This window comes from Ambystoma mexicanum, chromosome 4p (genome assembly GCF_040938575.1).
Source record: "Ambystoma mexicanum isolate Mex_15411 chromosome 4p, UKY_AmexF1_1, whole genome shotgun sequence".
Lineage (NCBI taxonomy): Eukaryota > Metazoa > Chordata > Amphibia > Caudata > Ambystomatidae > Ambystoma > Ambystoma mexicanum.
Window position 1 is genome coordinate 1,256,460,878 of NC_090927.1, and position 27,638 is coordinate 1,256,488,515.

General features: G+C 43.7%; 1 protein-coding gene across 2 annotated transcripts in view; it reads left to right on the forward strand.

Annotated features, from left to right (window-relative positions):
* NUP133 (nucleoporin 133) overlaps window positions 1–27,638 on the forward strand; it is a 1,444,728-nt gene that overhangs the window by 221,739 nt on the left and 1,195,351 nt on the right. For both annotated transcript variants that reach the window (XM_069606929.1, XM_069606930.1), the window contains one exon: window positions 19,014–19,161. In XM_069606929.1, the coding sequence (XP_069463030.1) occupies window positions 19,014–19,161 (148 nt within the window). The remainder of the gene's footprint in view (window positions 1–19,013; window positions 19,162–27,638) is intronic.

Here is a 27,638-nt window from a genome sequence, read left to right on the forward strand (position 1 = left end):
TAGACATCCGCACAAGCGAAACACAACCCCGTGCTCGGGCGATTGCTCCGGAGCCCATGCAGTTGTGTAGTGTGAGGGGGCCACTCTCCAAGGAAGAAAGAGAGACGTCGGCAGGACCAGTTGTGCTTATATTGTGGCAAAGCAGGCCACTTTCTGAAGGAACGTACTAAGAAACCAAGCAAACGGCCATTGGTAGCAGCTGAGGTGCTCCGAGTCAACCCCAAAAGGTCCTACTCCACCGTCGGACAACTGCAAGACTCGACAAGAGTAGGGATCGGCTTGTCGAGGGAGCAGAAATCAACCACGGTCTCAAACCTTACAGTACCTGTCATCCTTGTCAGACTAGAACAACCCCAAAAGATGTATGCCTTGGAAGGCTATATCGACTGCGGTACAATCAGTAATTACATAGATATGAAAGTGGCACAGAGAATCGGCATACCGGGGCACCAAAGGAAGAATATGGACAACATAGTCTCGGTAGATAGTTTACCATTGTCATCTGGCCCAGTACCGCAGTGTACAGAAGAGGTTGAACTATTGTGCAGAGACGGCCACCGCGAGCGTATAACCTTCGACCTGATTAATGCCCCATAATTCCAATTTATACTTGGCATGCCTTGGTTGGAGTACCACAATCCTGTTAACTGGAAAACGCATACAGTAATCGTTCTATCCGAGTGCCTTCGCACCTGTTACCCATTTGTACCGGTTGTGGCGAAGGATGGAGAGAAAAAACAACCTGCCATATACAAGGTATTTAAAGACCTGTTTCAAAATGAACAAGCAAATACCCTTCCTCCTCACCGGTCATATGATTGCCCAATCGATTTGATATCCGGTTCGTAGGTTCTATGTAGCCACATTTCTGCTCTTGCGCAAAAAGAAAACTAGCACTTCCGATAGTACTTGCACCAGTTCTTGGCAAATTGATTTATTCGCCCCTCCAAGTCCCCAGCTTCTTCTGCTGTCTTTTTCACACCAAAGAAGGAAGGGGACCTCACAACTTGCATCGATTATAGGGGACTCAATAAGGTGACCGTGAAGAATAGGTACCCGCTAACCTTTGATTCCCATACTGTTGGACCAAGTTAAAGAGGCGAAGATGTACAGAAAATTGAATTTGCGCGGGGCTTACCATTTAGTCCACATAAATGAGGGGGATGAGTGGAAAACTCCTTTTCGTACCAAAATTTGGGTTATTCGAATATACAGTCAATGCTCTCTGCCCTGTGTAATGCACCAGCAGCCTTCCAGTTGTTTGACGGACGTTCTACGAGAACTCCTGGATGTTTGTGTCCTGGTCTATATCGATGATATATTGATCTACTCGGCCACCGAAGAACATGTGCTTCACGTTAAAGCTGTCCTAGCAAAACTCTGCGAACACTGTATGCAAAGCTGGAGACATTTTACTTTCACGTGACCACAGTGGAGTACTTAGGAATCTTAACACCGCATGGCATCCAAATGGACAATCGCAAGGTGGAAGCAATCTTAAAGTGGCCCTCGCCTATGTCTGTGAAAAATGTGCAACATTTCTTAGCTTTCGCTAACTTTTACAGGCGATTCATGCCCCACTTTTCGAACATTGCACACCCCATCACGGCTTTAGTGAGAAAGGCACAAAACCTTCATGTGAACCGATGAAGCTGAGCAAGCGTTTAAACAACTCAAGGCACAGTTTACATCTGCGACGATTTTGAAACACCCAGATCCTGAACTGCCATTCATTGTTGAAACTGATGCGTCCAGCGTGGCGATGGGAGCTGAGAAATTCTCCCCTGCGGAACTGACCTACACAATAGGTGACAAAGAGTTGCTTGCCATTAAAGCTGCTTTCAAAGAATGGTGTCATCATTTGTTAGGCGCAAAACATGCAGTTACTGTCTACACCGACAATCACAATCTCCATTTTCTGCGAACAGCACTGGCGCAAAGTCCCCGTCAGCTTAGATGGGCCGAGTTCTTTTCGGAATATGACTTTGTTATAACCTTCTGTCCAGGAGTCAGAAACGGAAAAGCTGATGCCCTATCCCGCATTGGATGGAATGTGGAGGGAACAGATGTTTATGCAGTTCTAGACCCCGTGGCTATTATCCCTGGAAGTAAATTGTTGGGATTGACAAGTGGTACATTGCCTCCTTTAGATCAGCTGTGCATTGAAATTAAGGTTTGGGTTTCCCAAGATCCTCAGAACCATAGAAGATGGCGTACCGTACAATCGAGAGCGCCTGTACTTACGGGAGCCGAACATGCAAGACAAAGTTTTACACAACATTTTCGGTGGCCTAACTGGCGAAAGAGCGTCATCCAATATGTAAAGACTTGTGATGTGTGTACTCGTAACAAGACTTCTAAAACTAAACCGTCGGGATTACTTAGACCATTGTCCATACCACCTGCTCCATGGCATACAATATCACTGGACTTTATTACTGATTCACCTGCTTCAAACAGGTACACCACCATCCTGGTAGTAGTAGACCTCCTAAACAAGATGGCGCATTTCATCGCATTGAAAGGCTTACCAAATGCAAGGACTGTTGTTCAAGTTTTCCTAACAAACATTGTACGATTACATGGCTTTCAATCCGTAAGCATCTCGGACTCAGAGTAAATTCATATCCAATAGTTGGAGGAGTTGTTGTGATAAGGCTCAAATTGAAATCGGACTATCCACCAGCCATCACCCACAAACCGATGGTGAGATGGAGAGAACTAACCAAACGCTTCAGCAATACCTGCGTTGCATGTTTACCCAGGTTGACAGTTGGGTTAATCTGCTGTGGGCAGTGGAATATGCATACAACAACAGTATTCACAGTGCCACAGCTTTTTCACTCTTCCACTTTTTACATGGAAGGGATCCACGTACCACAGCTCTTGATCCCACTACCGCTTTGGAAATGGCAGCTGCAACATCTCTGCATCGTAGTATCACAGAAACTTTACGCAAAGCCACCAGAACCGTGCAGGATGCCAAAGCTACTCAACATTTTGCTGATAACAAAAGAAGAAATGCCCCAGTTTATGAAGTCGGCATCCAAGTATGGCTCTCCACCAAACATATTCGGTTAAAAGGCCCCAAAAGGTCTCACCCTAAATTCATTGGTGCCTACCCCAAAACAGCCCGGACCACACTCTGCCCTTACCGTTTTGTCTGCTTCCTAACCTAGCAGTGTTACCCTTACTGCTCCTGTTTATTTTGCATGTGCGATCGGCACCTACGCAAGTTTGAAGCATTCTCACCCGCAATGGAAGAACTACTTGCCCCAGTGGGCTACTGCTTCGAGTTTGGTCCTGCTCCATACCTTCACCTCGGTAGGCTTGTGGCATCCCATCCTGGGAACCTGGTGTGTCTGGTCTTTCGCCTGCCCTCCACAGTAATCACAGCTTCTGTGAACCTGATATCAGAAAAAAACAATAGTAAGAGACTAAAATACCACATAGTTCCCGTACCCGGTTTAACTAGAAACTCACTTGCATACAAGTTCCAGCCTCCGCTCTGAGTCCAAACAGCTTGCCGGTGTTTCGCCGGTGTTTCGCCTAGAAGTGCCGAAATAAAGAGACTATTAATATTGAAAGCATCAACAAAGACATTGTACATAAAAGCTATGTTTCACATTGAGAAGCGGCCAAGATCTAGAATAAGTCCACACTAGAACTAACCTGCTCATCATCCGTATCCAGTGCGTTGCAGCTGGTCGGACCACTAGTCTTCAGTGAATTAATTGGAGTCGGATAGCTACCACCTAATCTTGGGCTTCAGTCCTCAGTTCGTTACGGTGAACCAATGCTGCAACGTGCCTGCCAGCCAGCTACGTCAGTGAATGGGAGAGACGGGAGGAGGGAGAGAAAACAAAAGAAACCAATACTAAATACATACTTACCTTTAGGTTATCCCGACCCCCCGAAGACCATTTCTGCAGGAACCAAGATGATCCAGGTCCCTCCCAGCCTCACTGTCCTCTGGAGGTTAAGCCACCGGCAGACCGCTGGGGAGGAGAGTGGCTGGGGTATTCTTCAGTGCAGAGTTAACCCGAGTGAGGGGGGCAACGCATTAGAACAGTCCAGACCAGGCACTCCTGCAGGGCACCAGAGGTAAGCGTTACATTTTTGCAAGTATTGTGCCATTGTACTGTGCTTCTGCAGAATTGTGACGGTAGTTTGGTACCTGTTGGCGTACTGTAACTGCTCATACTTGGGAAGTGTTTGTAGCACAGTGGTTGGTGAAGGTTGAGTTGGGTTGTTGTAATGCTGCAAATAACATTGTACTATTATGGTGTAAGGTACATACCAGGTGGCGTATTCTACCTGTTTACAGTGTCCCATTCCTGTAGGGTAGGTTTGCAAGCTTGTGCATTCATGTTGCTACTTTCACATCTGTGTACATTCTGAAGTGGTGGTGTAGCACTATGGATTTATGTAGTGATATTTTCATATGTATAACATTTGTATGCATATTGTTAGAGAGGCGGTGACTCATTTGCGTACTTGGTTTCAGAGGTAACTGAGGATAGTTTTGAACCCTCATACTTGAGTATCGTGGAAAATAGTGCTGCTGTCATTTGTGTACACGTATTGTTTGTCTGAGTGTACTCATTGGGTTCACTGGGGATAAAATTATCCAACACACAGTTTAATGCATTTCTTGAATGGTTGCTGTATGGTAACTTGCTGTAGGGCGACAGTGTGGAAGGTAATTCTTTATTTGTGCCTTTTCACAAGAGTATTGGTTCCTGTTGGGGAGTAAGGTATAGACGTTTTGTACATCAATGACTACATTTTGCCTTGAAGACTATTAAGTAGGCACGATTTCCAGGTATTCTGCTTTGGAATGATGGAAGTATCATTACATTCCCACCATGACAATTACTTTGTAATGTATGCGGTACAGTGCCCTCCACTAGTTGTGGCGCCTCTGTGGTAAATTGCGGATGGATGAATATCCCTTGCGGATGCCCATCACAGCTGACTCTGATGCCCCGGATCGTTGTGCACGCCATTAAGGTACACGAGGTACCTAGTTACTTAAAGATGGCCGCCCGATGGAATCTGGAGGCCTCCCCAGCCTAGCCAGGCCCACAACAGCACCCACCCACCTCCTCATTGGCTGCCTGTACCTTCTTTAGCCGGATTGGCTGCCGGCAGGCATAGCCGGCTTCTTGCCGCTTCTGCCATCGCCAGACCCCCTGGCCTCCCGCATGCCCACTAAGCCCAGCGTGAGCGCGCTGTCCGGCGCAGCACACCATACTTCACTGATGCTCCGGCGCCATACTTCATCACACAGAGGTAACTTTCGTGTGAACACTGATTACCTGTTACTCCTAATTGTGATAACAGCTGTCCTCTGACAATAACACTTGATAACTGTTCCCAAGTCAAGCCACCTGCTGCATTACCATTTATCAGAGACACCTACTATATGGCCCCACAGCTGCACAAGTATATGCTTTCATTTGTTACTACTCCACACTGGACAGCGGCATTTAGTTATTTGAATGTACATTACATTTGTGAAAGTTGCATTTAGCCTGCCTTGCTAGCTGTATTCATCCTGCCTTGATAGTCGCATTTAGCCTGCCACTACACCGTATTTTCAAGCTGCATTTAGCCTGCCTTGATAGCTATATTTAGCTATTTAAATGTACACTGCACTTTTGTAAGTTGCATCTAGCCTGCCTTGATAGTTGCCTTCAGACTTTCTTGACCGCTGCATCTAGCCTGCCCTGTTAGCTGTACTTAGCCTGCCTTGAAAGTTGCATCTAGCCTGCCCTGATGGCGGTATTTAGCCTGTTGCTAAATCGTGATACTAACGTGTTTGCTATCCTGCACATGTAGCTCCACTCTGTTGGACTTATTTAACCTGCCATTGTTCTCCTTAATTGTAATCCCGCACTTTGGCACCATACCATACCTATCACGTGAACTATCATGCCACGACATGCGGTCACTGCCCCGTGCCAGCCTCTACCACATAACCATTTTAGGATTCTTATCCTTTACTGTAGGCACTCCCCCCGCCCGCCAGCATTTCTAAGACACACCACACTTACGATTTCCACTCCAACCATGCCTCTACCATGCTCCACTGCACTGACCTCCCCACTAATCCTTACCTCAATGACCAGCTCTGTGGCTTAAGCACTTTGCCACTAAACCTACACCAAACCTCCCATGCACAATACAAACCAGGAACTCCAGACTTAGATCTAGACTGCCCCGACTACCCTGCATTCAGCGCAGCCATACCGCCCTTTTACAGCCCATCTCACAATCGCCACCTAACCCCTCCCCTTCCACCACAACTATCTCATCACTCAAGGGAGCCCTCATCAATGCCAGATCACTCACGGCTCACGCCCTTGACATCTCAGACCTAATCACTGTCCAAAACCTTGACTTCCTAGCAATTACGGAAACTTGGTTACATGATGCCTCGGGCCCACTTCTCGCCCTATCCTTACCTAAGGGCTACGCCATTATTAGAAATGACCGACAATCCAACTTGTCTAAAGGAGGAGTCGTCGCTTTCATACACAGTGACAAGATCACCATGAGAACTACAACCAATGCCCAATTCAGCTCTGCAGAATCCCTATCAGTGAAACTATCCCTCTCACCTACTAACACAGCAACACTCCACCTCATATATAGACCTCCAGGACCACTTGGATCATTCACTGATAAGGTTACAGCTACATTGTCCGCCAACACGAAGCCTAACTCACAGGTACTGCTATTAGGTGATCTCAACCTTGGCCTCTCCGATCCTAAGGACCATATGGCCACTGAAGTTGCCACCACCCTCACCAACCTAGGTTTCCAGCAGCGCATTCACGATCCTACCCACAACAAGGGCAGAACGCTCGACTGGTTAGCAGACTTCAATTGCAACACCACTGTCGGCTCCAACACTGCTTGTGCCTGGTCTGACCATCCCGTCATTACCTTCCTCGTGCCAGCCACTAACCCTCAGCCCATACCTACTATAGCCCCTGCTATACCCACTAGAAATAAAAAGGATATTACCAGGGAGAAATTGCTTCCTCTCATCCTTCCCATCTTAAACACTTCTGTCGCGCAGCACAAGGACCCTACCGTCTTAGACGCCTACAACAGCACTCTGCTCAAAGCCATTGAGATCATAGCCCCCGCTAAAAATTCGCAAAGCCAAACAACATTCCCACCTGAACTCTTGGTTCACTCTGCAGCTTAACGTTCTGCGCAAAGAAAAGCGTAAGGCCGAAGTTCTTTGGAAAAGTCATCCTAGTACAACTAACCAAGCTTCCCTCCTGATCACCTCACTTAACTATAAGGAAGCCATCCTTCAAGCCAAAAAAGAGATGTATAACCTATGCATTACACAAGCAGAATCCAACACAAAAGAATTATTCAAAACTCTAAAATGAACGCTAAACAAACTCTCTCCACACTCCCCTCGTAAGTAAAACCTTGCCACCTAAAACAACTACCTTAGACTCTCCTTTGCCTTTCAGCTTCACACCACTCACCACCCTTGAGGTTGAAAAAAATCTTTTGTAATTTAAAACCCTCCAATTGCCAAGGGGATTCCTGTCCAGCTCCGATCATTAAGGAATCGGCCCACGACCTTGCTCTGTTCATAACAACCTTCATCAACTCCTCATTTCAATCGGGAGTGGTCCCTAACAATTTGAAGGATGCTTGGGTCATCCCTCTTCTAAAAAAACAACCCTAGATCCTGAGGTCCCAACCAACTATATAGGCCCATCACCACTGTCCCGTTTCTCCTAAAAATCTTAGACAGAGCAGCGTACCTACATATACAGAACTATCTGGAAACCAACAATCTTCTAGGCACTAGACAATCCGGCTTCAGACCTAAGCATGGTACGGAGACAGCCCTTTTAGACCTAAAAACCTAAATTGAGGATCCAAAAGACAGGTAAACTAGCCCTGCTACTATTATTAGACTTATCAGCTGCCTTCGACTTGGTCAACCGCCAAATCCTCTGTCATCTGAAAACTGCAGCCCACTTCTCTGACGATGCCACTAATTGAATTAAATCATTCCTGGACAACAGACATATGAGAGTATTCTCCCCAACTTCCTCAGCCGATCCTGCGCCAGTCCCTTGCGGGGGTCCCTCAAGGATCGTGCGTATCCCCTATCCTCTACAATTTCTTCAATAAACCCCTGTTTGATGTGCTTGACTATCTGGGTGTCAACTACACTAATTATGCAGATGACACCCAGATACTCATCCCCCTTACGGGTGATTACACGGTAGACTTGAAATCTTTAAATTACATCTACCTTGTCATTCAAGCCTGGATGGCACAACATGAGCTCTGTCTTAATGACGACAAGACAGAGCTCCTCATCCTAGGTACACAGCAAAGACTCAACAAGTTGAACCCCATGTTCAGCTCCTTCAACATCGATGGAAACTCCATAAAAGTCTCCAAAGATACTAAAACCCTCGGAATGTACCTTGATTCCACTCTCTCCCTCCACAGACAAACGAATGCAGTTGCAGCCGCCTCTGTCTACACATGCAAGTTGATCACAGCATGTCGCCCTTTCCTCTCTACTCAAAACTGCATAACCCTTGCCAGGACTTTGGTCATGTCCAAACTTGACTACTGTAACGCACTGTACCAAGGCACCAACCAATGTAACCTTGACAAACTCCAGATCATACAAAATAATGCCATCAGAGCAGTCCTCAATATCCCTAGATCAGCTCACATCTCTGAAACTTGGACGAACCTTCATTGGTTGTCAATCTCCCAAAGGATTTCACTTAAATCTCTTGCCTTGACTTATAAATGCATGAATAACCTGGCACCTATTTATCTATCCTCACGGTTCACTCAATATATTCCACCTGGGTCACTAAGGTCTGCCATTAGCCAGAGCCTACTGATCCCTAGATACAAGCTCCAAACAGCCACAGGGGTTAGCTTCCCAGTTCTGGCAGCCAAACTGTGGAACTCTGCGCCTCTTACTATCAGAAACTTGCCCTCCCTGAACTTATTGAAACACAAAGCCAAACTTTGGCTAGTCACCTCAGACAACCAATTGACACTCTGAAAACGTGATTACTTTGTATTGCCTGCCTGACCTGTATTGTGATCGTACTCCACTGCTTAATTCAAATGTTCTTTGTAATGTCATACCGCTATGTAACCACTGTTTGAAGATATGCGCCCGGTAGCCTCCGGGCCTGGCTTGCGCTATACAAATAAAATAAATACAAATTATGTCTACTGTTGTGAAGGTTTTCTTGCCAAGTGATACCTGGCCATGTGTGACGGCTGTACGTTTGCTGTTGTTTTTGGCTCCATCGCCATTGTATCATAAGAGCATTACAATTACATATTGACTATGTGAGAGTATACGTACCGTCAACTGATTATCAGAATTGCACGATGTACACAATATGATATAGTTTGCATTGTGCACTAGTTGCTGAAATGGAATGGAGTCACAGTTGCGTATTGGTACATACACAAAGCATTTGTTGGGGACTTGCTCCTTAATGCCATGGTTGCAGAGACTGCATTTATGTTTCCACATGTAGGAAATGTGAAAGACTTAATTTATGAGTGTTTTTGCTTGCCAGTATTTGTAGTGAGTACATTACAAATTCCTGTGGATCTTGTCGGTTTAACGTGCAGTTCACCATTCCAGCACAGTAGTCCAATTCTTGCCTTGCACCTGAGACACTGTAAATGTCAGCATTTGTAAACACAACTGGTCTGCTCCATTTAAATAAATGCTTGGTGCAATTGCTGGCATTTGGACTACAACATTTATTGTGACATTTGCATAGCAGTTACCACCTGTTGTATTAGACCATTTGATTGGACCAGTTCCTTTGTGTCGGAGTACTTTGATGGAAGGTAATGTGGTGTGTTTGGAGAGGCACTATTTTTTGTGTGCATAGTTGGGTATGTCTTGTCGTCTTTGCTCCTTTTTTCTGTGCTTTTTGTAGTTGCTGTAGTATGCGCTCATTTTAATTTATTTGGTGGTACTGTTGGCAAATCGTGTAGTGCTGTGCCTTTCAGAGTTTTAATGGGCTTGTTACAAGAAAGGAAAAGGGACATATAAATTCAGTAACACTTTACATATTACCCTTTATTTGCACACATTCATAGCCACTATTTGGAAATGGAAGGGGGACCACAAATGGATAAATATACTGGAGATTTCGGCATTTCTACAAGTTGATGGTGAGGGGAGGAAGGGATTGAGGTCTCATCGAAAGGCCTCTCAGGACATGCAATTTGCATGGATGGAGGCTGGGAAATGGGGAACAGGGGCATGTGCAGATGGGCAGTGGTATTTGATTTTCTCCATAATATGGTATTGTACAAAATTATGCAAGGTGGCAAATTTGTTCAGCAATTCATCCGTTTTGGCGTCCAGGCGGTCTACTTTCATATTTACAGCATTTGCCTTGGTTTCTGTGGGCGTATGTTGCTGTGGAGGAGGTGCTGCATTTGGTATACTCCTTTGTATTCCCGTATGTTATTTTAAAGAAAAACAAATGAATTTAGTATACATGAAGCAATATATTGTAATTGTGTTACTTTTCATACTCCATTCACTATCTATGGGGTTACTATGGTCACTCATTTCTTCATGTGGCAAAATCTCCTCCAGCCATTCTAGGGTGCTTCCACTTGCAGTAATTCCTTCCCTTTTGACACTGTGGTGCCTACCAATGAGGTTATCGTCCTGATTAATTTATTCATGCGGAAAATTATCTTCCACACATTCTAGGATGGTAGCGATTGCTGCGCACAAAAAGAAAACATGGAGTTCTTACTATTGTACACTACAGGACCTGTGCACTTACAACACAAACTTAAGTGTACTTGGTACGTTGCACTTACGTTCTGCTCTCCGTAGCTGGCGTCCCTAAGTCTACCTCTTCATGCTTTGTTGGAATGTGAAGCACGTGTGCGGTAAGATTGTTGAAGGCAGATGTACTCTTGTTGGTGCGTTCCATTACGCTGCATACCCTATGCCTTTGCGCTGTTTGTTTAGAAAGTATCGACTTTGTGCACCTACTGCATTTTCCCTTACCGTTCCCACACTTGCTGCTGTTTGTATATGTTTTTTTGTCTTTGCTGCAGGGTTCTACTTTGTACGACCACCCCTCCCTTTATCGGCAGGTTGGACGCCACTCGATGTCCGCGAACAGACGCACTGTTTGCACCCACTGTGGCTATTAGTATGGAGGAACCGGCTTTAGTATGCTGTACAGTATATCTATACAAAATAAGACTATTCTCTTGCAAACCTATGAAATTCTGTGAAATAAACATTCTTAAAGGGACGTTATGGTTTACTTGCGCTACTACAACCCTATCACCTTCACTGAAAAAACTATGATAAAGGAACGTTATCCTTACAGTGCCCTATTAAAAACCTATGAAATTCACTAACAAAAACGTTGTTAGAGGGCCGTTATGGTTAAGTTGCACTAGTAAAAACCTATGCACTTCAATGGACAAACGTTCTTACAGGGAAGTTATGGTTACAGGTAAAACTGAAACCCCCCAGAAATTCGCCAGTTATGGTAAGCTAAGCAACCATAACTCGCGCCACCACTGTGCACTGCTAACACAAACACCCATGACATGAAAGATGACATCACAAATGTTATTGATGACATCACTGATGACATCCCATGTGCAGTTAGTTGTCATGAAAAGCCTCCACAAGGGATTGTCATAATGTTGGCATAACGCTATCAGAGTTCATTGGGAGAACTATCATGACATACATAATTCATTAAGCAATGCATTGGTATAAAGACCATTGCATTACAGAGTTTTCTATTACATGAACCTACTCATGCAGAAGCGTAAGCGTTGTCTGCAGCATGCACCATAGAGGTGCAATATACAACATCTTGCCATTTTGGATAGTAAAATGATTAATGCTTTCTTTTCAGAGTTTTGCATACTGTAAACATGTCATAAGTAGCTAACAATTCCTCACTTACTACATAATTGTACTACTACACACAACCACACTGCATACAAATATGAGCATACACAGGGAAAGTAAAGTGAGCAAAAAAGCAGCACCATTACCACAACGTCTTCATAACCTAACTGATTATCTTCATGCACAGAAATAATTGCTGTGTTTCAGGCTTGCTTTTCACCCTATGTATATGTATCAAATGATGTAACTATACCGTAAAGAAACTAGTATACGCCCATATGCGAAGGGTAAGCTCTACAAATATAGTACCTTTTGACTGTTTACTTGCTGACTGTCAGTGAAGAAAACCACCTGGCTTAGATATGTCAGTGAACAAAAAAAGAGGGAGCCAGATATGTGATGGCATCAGTGATGTCCTCTTTCATGTCATTGGTGTTAGTGTAAGCAGTGCACAGTGGTGGCGCGAGTTATGGTTGTTTAGCTTACCATAACTGGTGAATTTCTGGGAGTTTCCGGTTTTTACCGGTAACCATAATGTCCCTGTAAGAACGTTTGTCCATTGAAGTGCATGGGTGTTTACTAGTCCAACTTGACCATAACGTCCCTTTAACAACATTTTTGTCAGTGTGATAGTCTTGTGTTTATTTGGGTTCCATCCTAAATCCACATGGTATACTCTTCTCCCAGGACGTTCCTTATCTATGTACTGCGCACCCTTGCAAACTTGACAGTTTCTTTTGTACATTACATTATGCCTCTTTGAGATTTTCTCTTGCTGGCGTATGACGGTTCTCCCGCTGTAAGCCGGTGGTGACCTAGCGTTCTGCCTTCTCTAGCCGCTTCTGCTTTCCAGCTTCACGTCCTCTTGCGGCTCCCACTTCTCTGTTCCGTGTCTCTCCAGGCTTCAGTTTAGTGCTGGCAGCCTTGTAATACCGACGAATGGCCAGAAACTCTGCTTCTGGCATTCTCGCTGCATATGTTTGCCTGCAGTTTGCTTTCCTTTCCTTTGTTGCAAAGCCACTGTGCTCCACGGACAGTACTCCAGCCCCACAGTTCCTTGGTTTGCACCGAGAGAGATGGTGTTTGCCAGCCAGCGGCTCCTTGTGAGCTGTTGTGCCGGTTTTAATTTCCCAGCTTCAGGTAGGTTTCCGTAACAACTAGAGCGCAGCCTGCCCTCCTGACCTCCATTGATACTAATTACTTGGCTCATCTTATTTGTTACAGTATTTTCACACTTGGGGAATTATTAGTCCGTTTCTGATAACTTGGATGCAAATGTTGGCTCAGTGTTCTTGGTGATCTTGAAGGACAAGTCAGTCCTTGATGTCATATTGATGTCAATTTAGACTGCTTTCTTTTGGTCTGCAGTCTGGAAGATTTGGAATACATATTGAGTCCAGACTTTAAGAATTCATACTCTGTTCTCCTTGGCTAATTCTGACCCTGACATTTTTGCTGGTTGTAGTTGATGGAAGGGCACTTTAATAGAATGGCTTCGCAAGCGGTAGTCACTTTGGCACAGTGGAAGTCTTACCTTCCCGGGGGCTTTCAAAATGGAGTCTCTATTGTTGATAAATCCAGCATCTAGTCATCTGTAGTTTCCCTTGGATGTGACTGTGTGGACACCAGAATTACTTTTTTCTGAAGTGAGCTCAGTCTAGGTGCCTAAAGAGGGATGGCTTTCTGTAATTCCTCCTGAGTTTGCCCTCCAATGTTGGTGTATGTCGACCATCACTTAACCGCATTTTCTCCAAATGTTTGAATGATGGGTGCCTGTACAATTAGCTATAAGGGTTGCAAAAGACGATGGAAGCTTTGTTCCGGTATCTTTTGTAGGCTGCAAAACCCTATAATAGAGCTCTGCCTCTCTCCTTGATCCAGCAGGACAGTTGGATATATTGGTTTGAAGGGGTTTTTGTGTTTCCAAATAATGTTGCTGCTGTGCCAAGGACTTCACTTATGCGATGCTTCACTAGAATGACTGTCTTCGTATCTTCATTGTGCTCACCTTTTGGATTTCCCCTTACTCATTTGAATGTGAGACCCATTCTTCCATAGTGGTAGATCTTGCATGGTGAGCTAGCCAATCCAGAACAAAGTCACACCTTTACTGGCTGGTGATTTCACCACTCATCTCTGCAATCTCCCGTTCTGGGTAGTGGTCAGTGAAACGTCCTGTGGTGGTCTTTTCGTAACCTTTAGGTCTTGTTTGGTCCCTCATTGCTCATGGGGCCGTGTGGGCAGACCACCTTACTTCTCCAGATGCATTTAGTGTACCTTACCTTCCTATTTAATACAAAGTAGTTACTGTACCCTTCAACCAGCTCATACCTACTGGTGAATTGTCTTGACTGACCTGGTTATTGTACCATTTGGTGAGTCAGCCATTTCAAAGGAAACATACCGTAAGCCCAGTAGGTTGTGTTATAAAGTAACATATCTGAGGCTGGGACTCGAGTGAGATAAATCCTGCAGGTAGGGGAAGGGAGAGGTGCAGCTTCCCCCTCTGAGTAGCTGATAATTAAGGCAGTGTATATGGGATTCTTACCAAGCACCAGTTGTGCTACGCATATCCCTCTAAACACAGTTGTATTGAGAGACGCAGACCTTGTGAATCAGGCCACCCACCTTTCCACAGATGTAAATGAAATGAGTTGTGAAAGCCTCCATTTTCTCCACCTGCACCCTTCCCACAAGTTCACCTTTAGAGTAAGGGACTCGCATGAGGGAGGAACAGTACAATCATGATCTGTGTGCCTGAACCTCAAGTGTAAAACAAGATGTGAGTAATTTCAAGTGAGTGTGGTCCACAGGTTAAATCTTGGACATGTTTTAAGATCCTATCTAATATTCGCTACAGCAGTAATCTCCAACATATAACTTGGGAGCAACATGTTGCTTGCTGTTCCATAAATTGGTTCTCCCTAGTAATTCTTGGCTGATGTATGGAGGCAAAGAAGGTGGTGCTATACTGATGTGACAAGAATGGGAATGTAGGATGCGAAAGCAAGGTGAAGGAAATCTAGCTAATCTGGTCCCCAGGCAGAAAGACTTAACGTATTACTTGTTGTAGTGCCATCAACGCTGTAGGATAGGGATTTCGAGTTTCATGCGGTCTATGCTTTTGTCTATTACAATAAGTGGGCACCTGGATCTGCGCGGTACACATGGTGGTCAATTGTCTGCCTGCCGTGCACAAAAGGAGTTATTCTGGAGGGTGGGCGGGTTAGTTGGGAATGGGTTAATGCTAGAATGCTGTCTGTTTTTGTCTTGCAAATCCAGAACTTTAATACACCTTTAACGCTCATTCCATTAAGAGAAATGAAGACTTGGCTTTTTCCAGCATTTACAGTCCCAAACCTCAGGCTTGAAAACACTGAGTGACTTTAAAAAGATTCCCTCAGTGCATACTAACCCTGACCGCAAACCTTTTTCCTAAACTCTATTCTTAAACTGCATTGTCTTCCCTAAAGGCGGGCTCTCTGGGACTTTCTAACTTTCCCTACTCTAACATGGGCTAGTCTTCTGGAGAGTCAGGAATGTTGCACACACACTATTTGACTCAAGCTCAGCTATACCTTTCCCCACTACTCTTACTGTGTCACCGTCAACTTCACTTCACCCACCGCTCTTCTGTCCCTTTGATTTTGCACTCCTTCTATCTCTTGGTTCCACCCATTGATGTTTCCTTTCCTCTGACTCCACTTCACTACACTACCTACACACTGCTGTTCCACTTCTCTGTGCTACTCCTACCCTCTCCTCCTCTAACTACTACGACTGCCCCTACACTACGACTAGTACTCTTCTCCCACGACTACCTCTACTCTCCTCCTGCCACAACTCCAACCTCCAACTACAAAAACACTCTCTCGGTACCAAACTTCTCCCATGCACTCTTTACTCTTTCCTACAGTTTAATCTCACATTCATGCACACCCACATTGCAGAACCTTGTTCACTCCAAAACCCACCCCTCTCTGCCAAAACCACTCTCCTCCACAATTGGTCTCTGCCGCTTTTCTCCTGTTGGACTCTTGGTTCACCTCCACAACTGACCTCAACTGGATTATGCACCCTTTTCTGTTTCTTAATGTTCATTCTCTCTCTCTCCCATCTGACTGTGATTGATTGGTGTTATTACCCCAATGTATCTTGCCCCTCTTCTCTTTCCCGGGCTGTGTGTGTCTGTTCTGTCAGGGCAAAGGAGGCTAAGCTCCATCTCCTTTCTTGATGGGACACTGTCTGGATTACCCGACCCTGGAGAAAAGGATTCACAATTCCAGTCAGGTTCTCTTGCTGATGATTCGGGGAGGGGCAGGTATGTCCCCCTGTACGATCCCTGCTAATCCTATAAATCTTCTGCGTTGTGGATGCTATCTCTGCTGCATGCCCTCTGCTCGGCGATCGCTCCAACGGGGTTGTGTCCTGCTTCACGGAGTGCAGTGTGTTCCCTTGCCTCTGCAGAAATGCTGCATTCATTGTGCCATGTCCAAGTGGAGGAGTTGTCAGCAAAACAAGAGAGGTGATGGCTGGAAGGTTTAGAATTAACCTCTGGCATTGCTCTGGGCAACCCTCCAGACCATCGTTCATTGCCTGCCAAGCCATTATAAAAGGGGAAAGACCATCTGCAAATCAGGCTTGGTCCGTCCCCCAAAGGGGCAGTCCAGCCTGAATCGCTAGGTTCCATGTCTTCACCTTGCAGCCATCACCTCTTTTGTTTTGCTTTAGTCAACATGAGGGCGATGGGTATGCCCAGATGTGGGTCCCATGCCTGCTGGGCCTAGAGACCCATGCTACTCCTCACTGATGAGGCCTAACAAGATTCAAACATGTCTGGGGATGCTTCTGATCTCGTGCAGAAGGGATGTGACCTAGCAGGTCGGGCTGGACTTCCACTTTGGGGGTGGGACCAAGCCTGATTTGCATATGGTCTTTCCCTTTTCTGTAATGGCTTGGCAGGCGAAGAACGATGGTCTGGAGTGTTGCCCAGAGCAATGCCAGAGGTTAAGATTAATTCTAAACCTTCTAGTTATCACCTCCTTTTATTTTTCTCAAGTGGAGGAGCCGTGCCTTTCCTTGCTTTTCTAGATTCCTCAGTCTACCCTGGTTGAGTCTGTCAGAGATCCAGAGCCAATACCAGGTTATATCAACAAAGGTAAGGCTGGAACTTGAGTGTTATACTACACTGTGTATGCATACATATATACATACTTGCATATCGGAGGTGGCACACCTGTTACTTTTCTCCCCATTACGTTCTGATGCAAGGTCCTCTGTTCCTACTTCTCTCCCCATTATGTTCTGAGCTGAGGAGCTCTGTTCCTCTCCGAACAAGGCTAATAGTATCGGCCTTATAACTGACCTCAATCCTACAATAGATTAAGATTTTTTTCTTTGAATGTTTTCTTCCCCTTTAACTTTATTTTCTTACTTCAGATGCATCCTTAATTTTGAACTGAATTATACCTTTTTGTTTGAAACAAACTCTTATCTCTTCTCTTGATCCCACCACAGCCCTTGATACTTGATGTATCTGGATGCTAGCAATAAGGCCTAAGAACTATCTCCCTAAAGGGGCTATCTATTCCTTACTACGAAAGGTTGTCTAATAGGTTGTTTTCTGTATTGTTCTGTCATAGGGTAACCCTTGTTTTCTAATGCAATTTGCTTGATACAGGAGGTTGGCAAGGGGCAAAACTCTAGGCATTCCTCCTTCTGTGTACCTCTGAGTCGCTCTTTGCTTTGCTTGTGGCGGTGGGAAGTGCCCCCACAGTCTTCCTAGCATCTCCGGGTAGCTCATCAAATGTGACTGTCACAGTTGAGAAATTCTTATAACAGTGGTTGTCAACGGGGAAATGATGGGACTTGTCACAGGGTGTGAGGCAGAGGGTGGGTAAAGACCTCAATTCAGTGATTAAGAGCCCTGTTTATGTCCAGTGTTTGAGTCGATGTTATTTTTGTAGGCTAGGCAGTTCACAGTTTGTATGAGGGAGGATTAAGGTGTTTGGCAAATTACTCATTTTGGAAGAGTGGCAGAATGGGCATAAGAAGAGAAGGGTATGGGAGCATCAGAGAATCTTCCTCAGCGCAGTGGGCACGAGGATACCATTAGCAACCAGAGAAGGGTCTGGGGCTCCAACAGTGAGAAAGAACAGAATGAAGGGCTCTGATAAAGATGCCAGGGGAAGGTAGTCACCTCCCCTTGGTTTTATTGGAAACTGTAACTCTACACCAGGAGAAGGGAGCTATTCTCCTGGATGTAAAATTGCATAAAGACCGGGTGAAACCTGTTACTAGGGCTACCGAGTCATTACCCCTGGGATTTGTTGTAAGAGAACATTCTTTGGATACTGTTCAAGAAGCAGGAGAAGGGAACCATTCTCCTGAAGAAGGAACTTTCTGTTAGTTTATCCTTTACTTATAGTGTGAGGGTTGGAGTAGGATTTGACGGACATTCTGACAAATCCTTTAGTTTTAGCTCGAGACAGGGAAACCCCTCTTAGAAATGGGGACAGATAGGTTTTTTTCTATTTGAGAAATATGTTTATAACCAAAACCATGCCATCTTTGTGTCGGCTTCCTTCAACACCCTTACAATAGACCCAAACCACCATTTCTTACTCGCCAAGGTTCATTATCACTAGTTTTTGGCAAGTGCAAACTTTACACCCTGTATATACCATCATGTGTTGACTTGTTTACTCTCCGATGGAAGGAATAGCATGTTTGAGCGTTTTGAAAGTGAAGAGAAATACTGTAATGCAGGTGTTGAGTAATACATTTGTGTGCAACTGGATGGACCTATAGAAGATGGTTTATCATTGAAGTTCAATTAACCTGGAAGGAGTCCTGAGAAAAGGGAGTAGAGCGGAGAAGGCTTCTGAAGAGTTGAGTGTGTATGGGGGCAGTAGATGATGTGCATGATTTATATAGCGCACCTCTGTAACTTAGATATTTGTGTCTTTCGGGATGCCCAGAAAAGTATGTGTCGATTATAAAAAGTAGAAATTGGTTTGAAATATAATGTTTATACTTATTGTTTTTGTCTTCATTTAAGTTCTGGATTAGTGATCCTTGCTGCAGCGTGGCACCCTGGTGACAGTCCATGTGTATCTTACTACACATTGATAACAGTACAAGATGAAGGCTATAACATGTCTGATGAAATTATCGTTGAAGTTACTCAGTATAATCCTCCCTTTCAGGTAAGAAATTTGCTGAGTACAAGTTATGTTTTCTGGGCAACATGATTTGGGTAGAAGTGTTCTATTTAAGTACAATTTAGTCAAGTAATGCCTTTGTGCATTTTTAATAGTTTCAGGTAAGCTATTCATGCATTTAGCCTCACGCAATTTGAGAAACCTGGTATATGAATCTTTTCAGGATCTTTTGAAGAAAGAAAATGTCCCTTTGATTTTCTTGGCTGGCTGGTCCTAGTCTCAGAACCCACCCCTTGCCCCTTGTTAAAGGGAGAGCAAGCACTTCCTTTTTATTCTTTTTATTAATGTATACAGTTAAAACAAAACGTTTACATATAATAGCATTTTTAGATAGTAACAACAATATCAGAACTCATAAATCATTCATATAAAATTTCCACAGAATTAATCATATTAGCATATTTCTATTACCATAGGTAGAGGGGGAAAAATATAAAATAGTTAAAAGAATATCGAAAAACAGCTATGATCCTTAGTCCACCGCAAAATCAATTAAGCAAAGAAAAAGCATAAACAAGAAAAAGGGAAAGTGGCTAGACCCAGGGGGCTTAATGAGCAAAATCAATACAGAGGAGTTATCGAGCAGTCGTTGTTACAAATAAAGGCCAATTCAGTTTTACATCTTCCTTGAACTTTCTCAAGAGCTTGTTATCACATTTGCAAATCTGCGTAATGGTTATGGTTAAAGTCTTGCCATGCCCCGGCACGCATCTTAGCCAGAAGGCCTCTCCTTTAATATATTCAATATCTTCAACATATTGAGAGAGGTACCACTCATATGTTCGATCTTATTCCTGGGCAATTGGTAAGAATATGCCCAGCAGATTGTACTTGATTTTTATGTGCATATTCTGCAAGATTTTCATTTGTAGGTAAACCAGACCAGGCCCCTCTAATATCTAAAACATGGAAACGATTTAATCGAATGTTCATAAATATTCGTCGTGTTTTTAAAGTGGACAAGAGTTTTAGGTACACCTGAGGTTCTTTATACCTCAAAGGCATTTGAGCAAAAATGTAGAGAGATTTCAGACTGGCAACCTTTTCATTCGTTTTAACCCAGTCAAACTTTTCTGCACAGTTAATGATTTTACCAGAGCATCCTCTCCGTATTCGCATCTCGGCGTCCAGCACAAATTCTCAAACTGTTCATTAATAGCCTTGAAACTGTTCACTGCTAGCCCCATTCCACCTTCTAATGCTGAGCGAAAACTTGATAAGAGGGTATTCGGTCTAGCATACCTTATCTTTTTATACAACTTTGCTCAATTGATTTTGATCAGAGTAGGGAGTGATATTAAGCCCAACTCAAGTGTGATCGCCTCAATCGACGTGTAGTTACTAAGGCCCAGCATTTTCTGCCCGATTAGTCCTTTGAATTTGTCCGCCCACACCGACCAATCTGTATAGGATGCTTCCAGAGCATAGAGGAAGGCTGCAGACAATTTCTGCATATATATAGTGTGAATTCCATTAAGGCTGTAGCCTGTTGTTCGCTTAGAAAAAGCAAGCACCGCTCCATAGTAGCCAGGACCTTGGCTCTTTCATTAGTCTGTAGGGCCGCATTGATACAGTGTTCCTGCAGTGACTTTGTGTCCAAGATATTTATATACCATCACCCTTTTTACATCGCCTTTCGGGCAAGGTATGATGTTCTTCTTACAATTCCTTTTTCCTACGGCCATAAAATTGAGTCTTTATAAGGTTTATTTTCAGACCATTTTTGTGCGCATAATCACATTACAGCCTTAGTACCGTTGCATATGCCACTATATGCAAAAATGACAATGTCATCAGCATAACTGCTCCAACCCACCTTATCCATGCCGTCCCTAGGAAAGGCATTCATTTTCTTTATGAAGATTTCTCCAAAAGCAGCCAAAAACAAATTGAAAAACATAGGTGCCAGTGTGCACCCCTGGTTTACTCCCATCGTAACAGATAACCAGTCGGACATGAGGCCTGCGTTTTTCAATCTGACCCTCGTACTATTGTCTTCCTACATTAGTTTACAGATATATAGAAGGTGAGATGGCATACCCAAGCGCTCAAGTTTTACCCAGAGCTTACTTCTATCTACCATATCAAAAGCAGATGTAAAATCCACAAAGAGAATGTACCAAGGTAGGCTGGAGAAGCATTTGGCATGTTCAATTAGAGTATTTACCAGAAGAATATTGTTGGAGGTAGCACATCCTGTGCGAAAACCAGTTTGAGCCCTGTTCAGAATGTTATTTTCTGCTATAGTCTCATTTATTTTCTGGAGGAGAAATCTACAGAATATCTTACTAGGAACATCTGTAAGCGCCAGCAGGCGATAGTTATCTGGTAAGTTCCTCAGTCCATTTTATTAAAATGGGGATAGTAATAGATGTCTTCCAGGACTTGGGGATTATCCCTGTGTATATGATCTGCTGATAAATAATCATTAAGAGATCTACCCAGACATCCGTATTTTCTTTAATGATTGTTACACAACCCGTTGGGCGGGGTGCTCTAGATGTTTTTATTTCATTATTATAGTTCTAACATCTTCCCATTTTAATTAAGATGTTTTTGATGGGTTTCTTATCTATGATCATAGTCTCTCCTTCGAATTTCACAGCTAGATATTTCACCCAAGTTCCACCATCAGTACAACTGACTAATTCCTGATTATCTTTGTTATTTATTGCTCTAAAATCAGCCCAGAATGTTTTGTTGTCACCTGCCAGAAGAATCTTAACCAAGTCTTGCCAGTTAGTAGTATTATTAGATGCTCTATATATCTGTATCCAGTTTCTATATTTGTTCTTTAGCTTTCTTTTTTCCAGTCTATATTGAGTGGCAAAGGAAACTGTATATTCCAGAGCCTTTACCGCTCTATGCATTTTTCTCTTTTCCAGAGTAATCACCTTATCGTAGGGCGATACATGGTGGCCAGTCTGTTGCTGGGTCGGTAATTTTCCCCCACCCCCGTAGGCATCATACCATACATACATTTCGTAATCCACCCAACAGTTTCATCTGCCGAACACATTGTCATTGTATCGGCTCTGATTTTTACTCCATATACTGTCCTTTGCAAATTAAAATCAGTCCAGCCTAACCGATTTCCCCTACCCAGCACCACCACTTCCCCGGTTTTACCATATTCAGATGTCATATGTAGCTTTAGATCCAAGCTACAAAACAGAACTGCATGGTCGCAGAAGGTGGTTGACTGGATATGGAAATAGGTCAGTCCCCTAAGGAGTCTTTCACTGAGAAACAGATAATCAAGAACCGAAGTATAAGACCCATTTGTCCAAGTCAGTCCTCTGCTTGCTTTTTCCATTCCAAATCCATTTACCATATGCAATTTCACATCCTCAAAAAAACTTCTGCCAGCTTTCAGCTTTACCAATACCTTTGGCAACCACTTCATCACTATTCGTAGCATGTTGACATTCAGACAAATTGTTTGCTTTGAAATCACCTCTCAATATAACATTAACCTCCCCATCTTCTGCATATCTTTTGTTAATATACGGATATAGATTCAATTGAATATCAGTAGTATAACCATCTCCTGGGGGATCATGTAGATTGGGCTGTACAATTTTCTGTCCACCTTCAGGAACTATCTCAACCATTAACAAATTAGAATTACTAGCCTCTTGAATACATTCTCAGTAAATTATATCAGTTCTAACCAATACTGCGAGACCTCCATAGGGTCTCCCCTTTTCCCTCTTCTTCGCTGGATTAAAGTAGGCAGTAAAACCATCAAAGAATGGGTTATGTGGCAACCAGGTCTCCTGGAGCAAAATTATATTGGCATCCACCAATAGATCATAAGATCCTTCGAGACCAGGCAAACGTCTGACCACGCTTGTTCCAGGAGATTATGGTTATCGTTATATTACATCATTTTTGGCTATTGATTGGCGATAGAAAAGAGCAAAGGCACTCGCAGTGGGATTTTGTAATTGAATCTTGCCTCACCAGGGTTTTCAGATTATTAACTTGCATGGGTCTAGCCTTGTTCTTATTACCCCATGCTTTAGGCTTTTTACTAGCTAAAAGTTCACCATCAATTTCATAGGCATTGGGCTTAATGTCAGTTTTAAATTTTCTAACAAGTGCAACCTCTGCCTCAGAAAAGCAGTGAACTTTGGTCACCATATTAGGACATTGCTCCACAAATTTGAAATCACTACTATTCACAATTCGTAAAGGGAGATGCACCTGCAGGATTTCCATTAGCATGCTTCTATTTATAGGTTTCCTTTGATTGTTAGATACCTTTTGAGATTGTGAAATCTTTCTTAGGAAGTGGCACATACCTAGCATTATTTTTAGGTCCATTATCAGATGCAAACTTTTCATTCTTCGTGGGTGCAATGGGCATTTGATTCTTGGCCTTGTGAGCTTTCGGGGCAGGTGAATCATCAGACGTGACACTACTCTCCACTGTAGTATCCACCTGCTCCGAGTCCCCAGAACTTGAGTCCTCTTCCGATTCCTGACGTACCATATTTGGCTTATTACACTTTTCCTTTTGCAACGGTGCACCAAGAAGCCACGTAGAGATATTGCCCGTTTTTAGAGCATTTCTTTTCACTTTACTTGCAATTCTCTTTCTTGCCCTCTTAGAAAATCTTTGTTTAGAGGACATTACCTGGGGAACACTCTAAAGATCACCCACCTCCTCCACTATCGGTTTGGCCTTTAGTTCCAGAGTCAACTTCTTAAGTCTCTGTTTCTCTCTTTTTGACGTATGGCACTGCTCATTTTCATCTGTTTCATCTCTGGCCATTATCTCCACCACTGTCCACTCAAGATTGGGAGAGACTTCTCCTCCCTGGTCTACAGGTATGTTATCCTTGGCCATACCGTGCTTAGGTAGAGTCTCAGATGTCCCTGCTTTACTCTTGATAGTCATATGCAGCATAGTAGTATTTTTTTCAATCAGACACAGCATATTATGGCATAGCTTCAGTAGAATTTTGAAAGCAAAGCTTGTGGGCATGTGGTGTGCTTCGAACTCCTTGAGTTTAGCATTGCAAGTACAGTTCATGTTTACACGGCTGTTTTGCAGAGTTGATTGCTCTTTATCTTCAGGCACGACGTAGTTGAGCTGTCCACCAAGCCAGTGAGCGGTGGAGAGCACGTCAATCTATCAGTAGAGGGTGCCGTAGCATTCCAAGGGCTGTCGACCGAAGCATTGGTTTTCGCAGCACTCATAGGCACCAGAGCACTTCCCAATGACCCCACAGATGGAGCATTACGCTCCAGATTTGCTATTTGCCCCTCAAGGCTGTAACATAAATTGAGCAAGGAATTATTATCGAATTCAGGTGATATAGAAACGACCTCACTCACCGACCCCAGCACTACTTCCGGTTCCTCATGTATTTCCACAATCACCGGCTGTCCCGGGAAAAAAGTAAGTGATTTGATTCCCTTTACTGGACGCCGTTTGCGTACTTGCTTCATCAGTCATATTCTTTCCATTTTGGTTTCCATTTTCCTTAGTCACTTTTAATTTGCTTCTCAGTTTCATATTAGAACCCTCTTGGGATCAAGGTTCACTGTGCAGCAAAAAGAGGGAAGCTCACATACCCAGCAGCTGCTCAAAGAGCAAAACTCTGCAGTCATGGCAGGTGGGATAATACACTTCCTAAGCTCGTCAACAAGATCCACAGCAGCAACTTCCCTCAGTGTAATTTGAATAACTTAGTACAGACTTACTAGATTGGATCGCAAATCACCCTCCAGAGTCAAAGGGAGTGAGTCAGTAGTCGCCCATAATAGTAAGTCAGGAAGTATACGCCCGTTTAGAAAGGGCACATTTATCAGAACCTTGCAGTGAAATAGCAGGCTCTTCCTCTGGGCTCAAAGAATATTTTCCACAGTCACCCGTAAGGGAAAGTAAGATGGTTCCCACTTATGTGCAGAAAGACTCACTAGCAGAACTACGCTGCATGGAAAGTAGTGTTCCAGATACAGTGGAAAGAAATAGTCTTAACGATGGAGTATAGAGCGGCAACCTAACGCCTCTCGCCAACCACCAAATACGAAACGCACTGCCAGCACACCGCTGCGCATCCGCTCTCAAAGCAGCCTTTAAAGATAGCGCTGTCCTCCAGCTAGTAGGCGCTATGAAAAGACTTCAATTGCAAGTATCAGCAGGGAGAAAAGTGTCAGTGTGTTTTACAGCCAAAACCTAACAGTCACTTCAAAGGAATGTTGCTAGTTAATGCCAGAGCAAGAACCCTTATCTTTCAATTGGAGGACACCCCACTGCAAGAAATTTAGTTTGGCATGGCTAGAAATCAGTGGGTGCAGATCAATATGTTGTGATCAAGATGAAATGTGGCTGGCAGTAGGGTGCTGAATGATTACCGCTCCCTCTGCAATAATGGATCACTCAAAGGTGAGACCTCATGGGCTGACTGTCCAGTACTGCAGCCATTTGTAATAATTTATAATTTTCTGTATTGTAAACCAGATGTTCAGCACAAATGGGACTGATAACAGGTATATTGATGTGAACTAGGTCCACAGAACAGACTTGATGTAAGGTTCACCATTTTATCAAAGATATGGGATGTTAAGTAATGTGTATCAGGGAAGGTAGAGCGAAGAGAGACGTTCTAAGATCATGAACGGTGTCCTGATAGGTCAAGTTATACGTGATCCCGTTTGATGTTTGTGCCTTGACGGTGTTATATGATTTTATGTATAGCGTGCCTATACACAAGTGTTTCAAGGCGCAACGAGCAGGGGAGGGGAAAAAGGGGGACAAAACAACGATCTTACTAGGCCCAGTGACATTGAGATCAAGCAAGTGCAGGGGAGAGGCCAGAGGAGAAGTGCCAGGGGAAGGGGAGGAGAAGCAAGTGCAAGACATAGTATCAAACTGAGAGAACAAACCGAGAATCATAACCGTGAGTTATTTGTAAATCAAGTACCTACCCCTAGCTGATTTCTCCCCTGCCACTCACACTGTTGCCAACACTACATCGGTTTCACGGCTTCTCTGTCGTGTTTACTCTTGGTCGCCTTACCATTGCTACTGTCCCTCACTTTCTGTTGCTATGCCTCCATCTACTACGTCTTGCTATTTAACCTGTTATGGTCTGTCACTCTTCCCTCTCCTTACTCTGCATCCTATTATTGCTGTTTCCCTCATCTGCTTTGCTGTCTCCATTGCTGTAACTCTTCTGTCTTTCACCTGTTTACCCTCTTCCTCGCTCATATCATTGCTCTAGCTTGCTCTCCTTTCCTGTTTTCTCTGTTGCACACTCTACAGTTGATCTTTCTTCCACTTAGTTTGTTTTTCTTCCTTTCTCCTGTCTCACTTTTTTCCATCTGTTTCCTTATTGTCCTGCCTCTCAAATGTTCTTTTGCTCCACTTTAAATAAAAAATAAAATGTTCTTTTGCTCTGCTTCTGTCCCTCTCATGTTGCTAGTTTTTGTGTTTTTCTTACTTGTTGTTTGCTTCTTTCCTTCCTCACAATTTCTTTGTTGCTCTACCTTCCATTGCTCTGGTCTTTTTCTACCTGTTATTGCTCTTCCTTCTGTTTTGGCACACCTATTATGTTATCTGTTCTGTCCTACCCCAACCCACTCTGTTGACCTGTTTTGCTTAGTTTCTGCGTTGTTCTTCCTCTCTTGCTCTAATATTTCGCTTTTGCTAGAGCAATATTGAAAAATCTGAAAAAGCATGTTCCATTTACAAATCTATCTCATTGAGGGGTCATTTTAAATGTAGGCAAACCTGCTTTTGGGAATTGGGCTGGACCTTTGTCTGAGCAGATGCTTCATTGCAGATTCTTTACCTGCAGTGTATACCATTATAGCAGAGCCAAGACATGTTCTGAAGCATTGAATATTTGGCAGTCCTGTTGATAACTGGTAAGCTAGGCCAGGTCTACTACAATTCAAACCTGTTATGTGTTTTAAACACATATCTCTACTGCAGACACATCAACTCACTGAGCTTTGTAAAATATTGCAACCAACAGGTTAAACATTGACCTATGCAGCAGGATTATTAACCCACTGAGCTACATTTCCTGACGTGCTATTGGGTTTGAAAGGCCCATAGGGTGGTGAGGCACTGGTAGACTCATTTTAAGGCTCACCTGACATGACTGGCTCGTCCGAAGCTCTATGCCTGGCAGAAGATTTATGAAGCTGTTGCTTTTGAAATGGAGGTAGGTTCGGAAATGTGACACACTTGGTCGGTCATAAGAGAGGGAAAAAAATCATCACAAGGACAAAACTGAGTTTCTCCGTACACTGTCCAGTGGTGTGTATCACACTGACTCTGGAGAGTGGAGAGAAGAGCCCAGGCGTTGTTCTTCAGTTTTATGAGTGAACACATGTTGGTAATGTGCCATAACAGCAACTGAGAAATGCAGGTGCTTTCATAAAATGTAGCAGTCCTGCTGATAACTGTTGGTATGATGCCACAAAATATGCATTAGCCA